Here is a 10,800-nt window from a genome sequence, read left to right as displayed (position 1 = left end):
CTACTACTGTGGAACCACAAACATTCACACAACATTAACACAAAATGCTAAATATATATTTTTTCTTTATATGTTTGTGGAAAATAAAAGGGACATAATTTACAGTGAGGCTAAACAAAGGGAGAAGCTTAGGGAGCCAGAATTTCTTTGCCCACAGGCACAGGTATAAATCCAGCACTTGTAGTCACAATAACAATCGTCATCTCTTTCATGAGGAAAGTCCCTTGGGGTTTTATATTGCAAAGATCCAAAAGGTGATTTTTTTTTAATTGATAATGCAGTTCCCACAATCTTTCTCAGTCTTAGATGTTGTCCCCTGGCTGATACTGAGGCTCAGTGGCTGTAAAATAATCTTCCAGAAAGGACTGCATGTACTCAAATGTTGGCCGTTCCTCCGGGTCACCCTTCCAGCATTGCAGCATAATGTCGTAAAGAGATGGGGGACACCCTGGAGGGCAGGGCATACGGTACCCTTTTTCCACCTGCTCAAGCACTTCTCTATTATTCATTCCTAGTGTAGAAATAAAATAAGCAACAGTTATCTAAGGGGAAGGATTAAAAAGAAATACAGGCAGATCTATAGGGGGAGAGTTGTTTTTATAAACATCTAAATGTGGGCTTACTCATACTTAAAACTGTATGCTATCTGTACATATCCATCTATTAGTGTGTTTTTCAAGTATAGCTGTGTATCTGTTACATTACACTAAGCTCCCCGGATCCTGTTGCCTAGCAGATTTTTTTTTTTTTGCACCTGGATACGGAATTCTTCCCTTCGTCACCAGCTCAGACACCATGATTCCGAATGACCACACATCAGATTTTATAGTGAATCTGCCATACATGGCTGCTTCTGGAGCTGTCCATTTGATGGGAAATTTGGCACCTGTTTGAAAGCATAGTGATAAGAAAGAAAAATACACAGTTACATCAATAATTAAGGTGCTTGCATTAGTTGCATTGAAAGAAAGGGCATTGCATTTTGTATACTGATCCTATGTGAACATCAAGATACGCTGATTTATACTGCAGAAATGTAAGGCCTCAACTGGACACTGCAGTGTGCATAATGATATACTGTATGTGACATTACCCTTAACTAGCTATTCAGGGATTGAACTTTGTCATTTTCCTGCTGAATTGGCCAAAAGATCCGTGGGTGGCCCTGTCTTACCACTCAGCTCCACACAAGTCGATTCTTCAATTGAGTCACTGCAGTCACTGTTCTGGTATTCTGACACCTGCGGGTGCCAGAAAACAATAGCTGACAGGGGAAATTTGTCCATCTATGCTCTTTATCGTGGACTGGGGAATTCAATGATTTCTCTCAATCAGTCCTTGGGGCTTAACAAGAAAAATCTTATGGTGGACGGGCAGCTTAACTCTTTGATAACTGTACCCAATCATAATATAGCCAAGGATACCTTAAACTTCTGTGTGTTTTGCTTGCATCTTGGGCTTATTTTTATAGAAATCGTGCATAACTTATTTTCAGTTCCATCTTGGGACCTATATGCAATATGTGCTTCTGAAAATACCGCTGCTATTTGTCTGGGTTTTATGCATGCCATAAGTACATAAAAAGGGCCTCCTGCATATATTTATACTATTTAGAGTTAAGGAAATGTAAACTAAAAACAAAAATGTAAGTAAGCCAGTTATAGGAATATGGGGGCTACCACTGCCAGCCAGAGCATGTGCCCTTCAACAAGAGACAGCAACTTTAGAGAGTGCTCCCTCCCTGATGCAGGTACCTTCATCACCGGCTGCTTACAGCCAGAGCATCGCTGTCCCTCTATTATTATTATTATTATGCAGGATTTATATAACGCCAACAGTTTGCGCAGCACTTTACAATATAGGGAAGACATTACAATCACAATACAATTCAAGACAAGATGGTAAGGAGGGCCCTGCCCAACTATTGACCTTCTAGGTTTAGTAAGTGATGTCACATCTGAACTACCACCAGGCTTCAGTTCACATATGGGCTACAGCATCCTCGAGGTGGTAAGAGGCTCTGAATGGTACTGTAACAATTCAGGTAAGCTTGGCAGCCCTGCTCAAAGAGTATACAATAAGTGCAAGAGGGCAAACAGATAGGGACAAAGGGGGCAGACTCCCAATCCCACATGCCCAGGCAGACCACCAGAGCCAAAGCCAAACTTTCTACCCCCAGGTGGTATTATTAGCTTGCTCTGTAAATGAGTGGCACCAGAACAGAACCGTGATAGACAAATATGTCATATTGATGTGGCGATGCTGTGCTGTATGTTCTACATTCCACACTGTCCCACTCTATATGCTGTGCTGTATGTTCTATTCCACACTGCCCCACTCTATATGCTGTGCTGTATGTTCTATATTCCACACTGCCCCACTCTATATGCTGTGCTTTATGTTCTATATTCGACACTGCCCCACTCTACATTCTGTGTTGTATGTTCTACATTCCACACTGCCCCACTCTATATTCTGTGCTGTATGTTCTACATTCCCACTGTCCCACTCTATATGCTGTGCTTTATGTTCTATATTCGACACTGCCCCACTCTACATTCTGTGTTGTATGTTCTACATTCCACACTGCCCCACTCTATATTCTGTGCTGTATGTTCTACATCCCCACTGTCCCACTCTAAATGCTGTGCTGTATGTTCTATTTTCCACACTGCCCCACTCTATATGCTGTGCTGTATGTTCTACATTCCACACTGCCCCACTCTATATTCTGTGCTGTAGGTTCTATATTTGACACTGCCCCACTCTATATGCTGTGCTGTATGTTCTACATTCCACACTGCCCCACTCTATATGCTGTGTTGTATGTTCTACATTCCACACTACCCCACTATATATTCTGTGCTGTACGTTCTACATTCCACACTGTCCCGCTCTATATGCTGTGCTGTATGTTCTACATTCCACACTGCCCCACTCTATATGCTGTGCTGTATGTTCTACATTCCACACTACCCCACTCTATATGCTGTGCTGTATGTTCTACATTCCACACTACCCCACTCTATATGCTGTGTTGCATGTTCTACATTCCACACTACCCCACTCAGTCATGGACTGAGAGCCCAACAGTGTCAGGAGAGAGGAGGGGATCCAGAGGCATACCTCATCCCGCCGGGTGAACGTCCCCTCCTCTCTCTGCTGGCGTCCAGCACCAAGATGGCCGCCGGCAGGCGTCAATCAGATGGCCGCGCAAGCGCGATGACGACACTGCGGGGTGTCACCCAGTCTGGAGACTGGGTGACACCCGGTCTTGGGACGTCCCTGCTGAAATGCTGGTGTATTTTTTCTGGCTTCTTGATTGAAAAGCATGGAAGGAAGAAGATCAGCGTCACAGCAAGACAAGTATTTTCAGCAATGGCAGCCTCTATGTTCATATCCTGTTTTAATTGTATTGTAACTGTACTGCCTTCCATTCATTTGTATGAGCTCTGCAAACTGTTGGCGCTGTATAAATCATGTATAATAATAGCAATAATAATAATGCAGAATATTAAGCTTTATGAAAACATAAATACTGTGTACATGTTGTTAAGATTCATTAGTATGAATGGGCTCCAAGGATCAAGAAACAAACACAATGGTGAGACACAGTGACAAAAGTCCGTATTTGGCCAGATTTGATGACAGTTTCATGTTTAGGTGCCCTGCACACAACCACTTATTGCTCCGGGGGAAAAGTTGGCTGCTCAGGTTTGAAGACTTGAAGACTTACTCCATTGACTATTGTTTCTTTTGTGATAAGCAGCATCGGTAACATCTGCCAGTTCCACCCTCCTCCTTCCTGCCTTCACGTATGACAAATATTGGCTGCACTGAATGGTTATGTTTGTGACTGTTGTCCAAGGACAGTCAGATCGTGCAAGTACATTCAGCTCACCTTAAAAGTATTTCCCTTTTAAGTTTTTCTTAAACTGAATATTCCTATAGGAAGAGGGTTAGGGATTACTGTTTAACATAATGTACCCTGTCTGTACTGTGCTGACAGATCTCATTATCAGTTTTAAACCTAGTTTTGAACACTGTCTGTCCTTAAAAAGTATTAGAATGACTGCAGTGCAGCTTTGTGCACTTTTGATGCATCTGCGGCATGAACAATCTCTCTTCTTCTTTACTGTTTGATTGGGACTGGGCGTGTCATTTGAGGAGATGGGTGAGTAGGGTGCAATATTGTATTCTTTGTATTGTTGTTTATACTTTTTGTTACTTGTTTATGGTTGTTGTTATATTTGGAAAACTTGTCAATACACATTTTAAATCAATACAAAGAAAAATCTCTGTTTTGAATGTTTTCGCATTAATTTTTATATTGTATGGACAAAGAATATGCATACGTAAACTACAAAAAACGTGCATATAATGGAAAACAATACACATTACTGCATATGCCCTGCATGTGCAATACCCCATACATCACATTTCATCTTACCTTCAGAACAGTCTTACATGGCTGCCTATTGGATGCTCTGAGTTGCTGTATTTTGCATTTTGTTCTGTTTCCTATTGCATACACTTGGTAGTATAATGTAGCCTGATCTTTCTTAATATGTTACTTAATTCTGTTTTAAACCTGCCTACTGAGGTTTCCTTGTCAGAGCTGGTGCAGTTCATCTACCCTCATCCTTCCTACAAACACTTTAAGTTTACCCAGAAGCCATCGCTGTTATCAACTTGAAATGGAGACCAAAAAGTGGAGAATAAATGAAATGTCATTACCCTGTCGAGCTGTGTATTCATTGTCTTCAATGAGACGAGCAAGGCCAAAGTCTGCAATCTTACAGATCAAGTAGTCCCCAACCAGAATATTGGCAGCTCTGAGGTCACGGTGAATATAATTCATTCGTTCAATATATGCCATGCCAGAAGCTATCTAAAAAAACGGAAACGATTTGGTCAGACGGATGAGGTTGACAGAGTGGGGTTGAGAGTCCTTGGCAAGTGAGAATTAAGTGGTCACATGTGCCAGGGAGTTCTAAAAGTAGAAACTAATATTGATGGAGAGTCTAAGTGAAGAAAGTAAGCAGAACCAGCTTCTGGGTAATGCTGGCCACACATACAATTATTTATTAACCAGTATAGCAAGCTTTTGAGCTTTCTGAATCCTTTACATGTGTGGACACTACTATAGTTCAAGAATATAATACAAATTACCAGCATGCTAAAAAAGACAATAGGGCAGCAGTTACTGAAGTCCAATATGCAGCTCAAATGATCCTTTCAGTGCATGTATTAATGAGCATATCAGCATTAGAAAATAATTACATTCTAAATAACCACAACTTACTTCTTTTTTTTTGCTATGAGTAAAAAAAGTTTTCCTTATATGACTTACAGTAAAGCTCAGCTTGTAAAGAAATCCCTCTGGTATCTCCTCCCTTCTCTAGTAAGCTGTGGTGCTGTGCCCTCTGGAGGTGTTATCCCAGGGGTGCCACAGAAACACTATGGATTTGGGACCACACTGTGTGCCATTGGCACAGGGTCAAGGCACTCCAGCCTTTTCTGCACAAAGCTTCTTGGGCAGGCCTTGCAGCCAAGATTAAAAAAAAAATGCCCCAGGCAAGCTGGAAGGCCTGCCCAAGAAGCTTTGTGCAGAAAAGACTGGAGTGCCTTGGCCTTGTGCCAGCGTGATGTTACTTATTTATAGCACTTAGCATGACACTTTTTACCCCACAGATGATGGAGGGTGTGGGTGCCTTTGGGGCCCACCCTGGTCTCTGGGGAGAGGCTCTGTGGTCCTCTTCAGGTCCTTTCCTTTCCCCAACCAATTACTTGGTAGACTGGCTTCAGCTGGTCCCTAAGGATCATCTGGTTTCGGTCTAATAGCTTATTGCCCTGGGGGTTCAGAAATTCGAGGCCCTTCCTCTTCAGAGGAGGACCACAACACCCTTGTGCACTTTTATCTGTTGTGTTATTTAACGCTTCACTTTCCTTGTTCACAAAGGATTGTTTTTGATGCACGCACTGCGGGGTCTAATGCTCATTAGGTCTAGGGGCTATAACATACCTTGCAGCACTAAGGCCCCTGGTTCAAATCCAGGTTCAGCCAAGACCCTGTCTGCATTGAGTCTGCATATTTTTGCTTTGCTTGCAGGGGTTTCCTCCCACCCACTGCTGGTGGGTTATTTGGCTCCTGTCTAAATTGGCCCTAGTATGTGTCCATGTGAAATAGGGACCTTAGACTGTAAGGTCCTTGAGGGCAGTGGCTGATTAGAATGAATACTATTTACATCGCTGCCAGGGCCAGATTTACTCTCCCTGCTGCCCCAAGGCCAGGTTCCGCAATTTTTTTTTTTTAAACTTTTTTTTTAATCAGGTGAGAGGGGAAGACTGCTCTCCCCTCTCACTGTGTACACGGAGTGAAAAGTAACCCTGCCTCTCTGCTCCCTGCATCGGCCGCAGGGACTCGAGACAGGAGAGAGACTCGGCGGCAGGGGAAGGACGGAGCCAGCGAGGAGAGAGTTAGATGCGGGGGGTGGGCGAATGGGTGAAGGGGAGGACGGACAGGCTGCAAACTTATTACAAGTGATCTTGGCGCCATCGCGGAGATCACTTGTAAACGCTTCCCTGTTCTACATTTAGCCCTGCTTGTGCAAAGCAGGACTAAGTGTAGAAAGCAACTTAGGCCCCATTTACACTGAGCGATTTATGGAGCAATTTTTGCAGCGATATCGCTCATATTTCCACGCGATATCGCTCTATGTAGCTTCTCCAATCTATTTCAATGGAGCTGTTCACATCTCGTCGCTCAATATCGCTCAATATCGCTTGTAGCTCGTCGCTGGTAGCTTGTCGCTCCTACATGTTCCTTTTTTAGAGCGATTTTGAGCGATATTGCTCCTGATTGCATACAGCCCAATAGGAAAAGTCGCGATAAGTCGCTCAATATCGCTCAATGTCGCTCAATGTCGCTCAAAGTCGCTCAAAGTTGCGTGATTTTCATGTCGCTCAGTGTGAATGGGGCCTTACCGCCCGGCACCCAGAGCTGTATGTTCCGGAATTTCACAGCACTGCCGCCTCTCTGCGCCCTGCCGCACCGAGGCCAGGCCTCGGTGGCCTTGTGGGGAATCCGGGCCTGAGCGCTGCATACATTGACGGTACTACAGTATATATAAACACCTATAGTAAATAAAACCGTATGCCTTGCTCCCCCCACTAGCAGCTCCCGAAAAGGAGGTGGGGCCCTGATGTACTCACATACAGTGTAGGACCACTGGTTCTGCATTGTATGTGATGACGTCGGTGAGGCTGCACGACTGGCGCAGTGGAGCGGCTTTGAGTGGAGAAATAAGGAAAGTATTTTTCTGGTACAGCCCCGATAACTTAGTGAGTTTATTAATACAGTACTTGAGACGGCGACAGCTACCAGAGGGTATTTTTTACAAGCTGACCGGAGTTCAACTTTAAGTCAAAGAAGGAAACAATTTTCACACACAGCAAAAAACTGCGTTGGGAACTGTTAGTTGTGCGTTGAATGCTTACTGGTAAAATTAGGATGTTTTGTACCACAAAATCTTTACACTGAGTTTAATAAAAGACAAAGCATTTCAATTACAGAGCTGCGGCAATATATACCCGCTACTGTCTAATTGCAGCACTGTGTCCCTCAATCAATGATAGAGAAATTAGGATTTTTTGCACTCAACGTAAATACCTTTTTTCCAAGTTTATTACATGACACATCACTGCAATGACAGACCTTTAAGTATATACTGCCACTCTAATTGCTGTGCTGTGGGCCTCAATGAATGATGGACAAAGAAAAATTGGATGTACAGTAGGTACTGTCTAGTGAAATCAGAAAACATTATTTTGAAAACAGAAGCTTTGAAAACAAAATAAACCAAACCAATTATTATTTACTATTAATGCATGTACAATGAAGGTGATTTAAAGTAAACATGTCATGAGATAACTATGGTTGCAACTGCCATTGCTGATCTCTTTCTGAAAATAAGAGTTACTTGGCTGCTATGCTGACCATACTGTCTTTAATACTTTGGGTTACTGACCCACAAGAAGTCAGGAGATAGGGAAAGTCAAAGAGGCATCAGAGGTCTTTAACTGCATACTTGCTCTGGGTCAGTGAATTAAACGAGAACTATGGGGTCAGTGTTTTTCCCCATAGTTCTCCTTAGGGTAACGGGAGGACACAAACTAGCGTCCTCCCGTTACCCTAAGCTCAGTATAGCGCGAGCTACAGCTCGCGCTATACTGAGACGTCGCAGCCGGAGCGGATCCCGACGTAGATGACGGGATCCGCCCAGCTGCGTGATTGACAGCTGGCTCTGCCTATCTAGAGTCAGAGCCAGCTGTACCCGCCCCCTCCCCCATCCGTTCCGCCAGTCAGCGCTGGCAGATCGGAGCGGGGAGAGGGGAATCCAGCCCTCCCCCTGTCACGGCAGAGAGCCGTGACAGGATCGAGAGGTGAGCGAACCTGGTATGTGTTCGCTCACCTCCCGATCTACTGAGCCGACCTGTGACAGTCTCATTGTCACAGGTCGGCTAGAACTATGAGGTGAGTGGAAATCACTCATCTCATAGTTCTCCTTTAAGTGCATTGAAGTTACAGCCTATGTCTAGGGTAAATAAAAAAAAACTCCCCTTGCAGAGGGGCTACACCTGCACTCCAAAAGTTAACTGCTCGTTTACGTCTAGAGCAGTGGTTCTTAACCTGTGTAACCTCAGGACCCACATTTGTCCTTGGCCATTAAGTCGCGACCCAAGGTGCACTGCAATGGAACACAAGGCACCGCGTGTTCCGCTGTGGGCGTACGAACTGTGGGTGGGAGGTGCGCTTGGGGCACCATTTAAACTAATTGCAACACAGAATGTGATGTCATTCTGGTACAGGCACCTCTACAACACACATGAGGGAGCTGCAAGCAATGCATGTGTGGATGGAGCTCCCTCGAGGCTATACCCCCAATACCATCTCAAGCTGACACTCGGCATAGGGCACAATATTTTGAATGGCTGCTTGGCTATAGAACTGGCTATAGAACTTGGCAATGGGGGGAGGCAGAGGAGCCTCTCACCTAGAAAAATGGAAGCCATGTGGTGACCCACTGAACACGGGGTCGCAACCCATATTTGGGTCACGGCCTACCAGTTGAGAACCAAGGGTCTGGGGTATCTGTGAAAAATCACTTTCCCCACTTCCCTGTCAGTCAGCGCTCACCTCATTTCTCCTACAGTCCTTCTTGTACACTGTCCCTCAGTGTCCTCACATATAATGAAGGTCTATGGGCCCTGCGCTCTATGTGATAATGTCCAAGGGGCCTCTGGAGTGGGGGGAACAGGTTACGTACGCTGGTCTTGGAGCATGTGGGAGCGGGGATTAGGTAAGTAAAAGTCCTTTACACAAGTACCCTAGACAGAAAAGAGCAGTTAACCCTTGCAATGCAGGGGTAGCCCTACATCAAGGGGTGTTTCTTAAGTTAAGTCTTAAGTTAAGTTGGGATTTAAGCAAAAAGGGCACTGAAGTGCATTGAAGGAAGTAGGTCAGCCTGACAGCCACGCAACTAGCAAATTCAGAAAAACAGGACAGTAGTGGAAGCATCCATGTTTTTTCATGGAACAAGATTAAAAAAACAAAGGCGTTGATTTTGTACAAACCACAGCATCCGTCAGTATATCGGACTAACTCTGCCTTATACTTTCTACATATTTACTTTCTCTTACATATCTATTTAAAATATTGTTTGAATACAATTATTTTCACAATCTCATCCTCCTGCTTGGGCACAAAAAAATAGTTGATCTTTTACGGGAGTACAGTGAACGCAGACCAGCATGCACCCCAAGTGAATAAAATCATGTCCTGGGCTCATAAAAAGTGGGTTAAATGGTTCTGGGCATAATTCAATATAGAATAGGACCAGCAATGGATCAGAGAGTGATGAGTCTGTGAAACAGCACCAGAGAGGAGGTGGAGGAGGTAAGTATTGCAGCCAGAGGTGCCTTTTTTTTTTTTTCTGCTGCAAGATCAATATTTTTTTTTTGTTACAAAAGTGGAGTGGGGCTTTAAATACATAAGGTCCTGTGAAAGTTGAGTTTGGGGTTACTAAATACCAATAGGATCTCTATTTTGTACAAGCAACACTACCTTATTTACTCTTACAATCTCGCTGTTACACCAGCATTATATTTGGCACAATGAGAATATTAATGTTTGCACATGTTGCCCTAACAGTGATAGAAACATTTAAATAGGTATATTGATTTATTTACTGTGCTAGTACTTCATTGCAGATTGTAGCGGCCTTTGTGAAAGCTGCTAATGTTTAGAATTGGCTTTGTGAGACTGAATCTGAGTGAATGTTTTGGCGGAGACCCTGGGCTTGATTGAGGCAGGAACATTAGAGGCACGAGAGACCTGTGGTTTACAGGCGTTACCCAATGCATTGGAACTGGAACTCTGTGTAAAAACCTGTACGAAAATTAATATGGAGATTGCCATTGTCCTCGCCTTTTGGAAATGCTAGTTGCCTAGCTGTCATGCTGCTCTAGTGGCTTCGATATCCTGAGTCACTGACCTTCATGAAGTGTGCAGATAATTGTGCAGATGTTGGTTTAAACAACTTTACAGTTTTGATCCCTTTTGTTGGTTCTGATCATTGAACCTTTGGTACTTGTTAGCCCTTTGCCCATTTAAATTCATAATATTTCATGTTATATGTTTTTTAATACCTTGATCAGGTTACACATTTGCTTTATTATGCAAATCTCAACTTCTGACATTGATCTTGGGCCTGCCCCATTCCCAACCTTATTGTTAGT

General features: G+C 43.7%; 1 protein-coding gene across 1 annotated transcript in view; it reads right to left on the bottom strand.

The window, feature by feature from the left end:
* Positions 1 to 258: 258 nt before the first annotated feature.
* FGR (FGR proto-oncogene, Src family tyrosine kinase) overlaps positions 259 to 10,800 on the bottom strand; it is a 28,176-nt gene continuing 17,634 nt past the window's right edge. Inside the window, exons 9-11 of the mRNA XM_018555962.1 lie at positions 4,738 to 4,891; positions 755 to 886; positions 259 to 511 (exon numbers count right to left, since the gene is read on the bottom strand). Of these exons, the coding sequence (XP_018411464.1) occupies positions 303 to 511; positions 755 to 886; positions 4,738 to 4,891 (495 nt within the window). The 3' untranslated portion in view covers positions 259 to 302. The remainder of the gene's footprint in view (positions 512 to 754; positions 887 to 4,737; positions 4,892 to 10,800) is intronic.

This window comes from Nanorana parkeri, unplaced genomic scaffold (genome assembly GCF_000935625.1).
Source record: "Nanorana parkeri isolate BGI_ZX_2015 unplaced genomic scaffold, ASM93562v1 scaffold220, whole genome shotgun sequence".
NCBI lineage: Eukaryota > Metazoa > Chordata > Amphibia > Anura > Dicroglossidae > Nanorana > Nanorana parkeri.
This window is presented reverse-complemented; position numbering and strand designations above follow the sequence as displayed.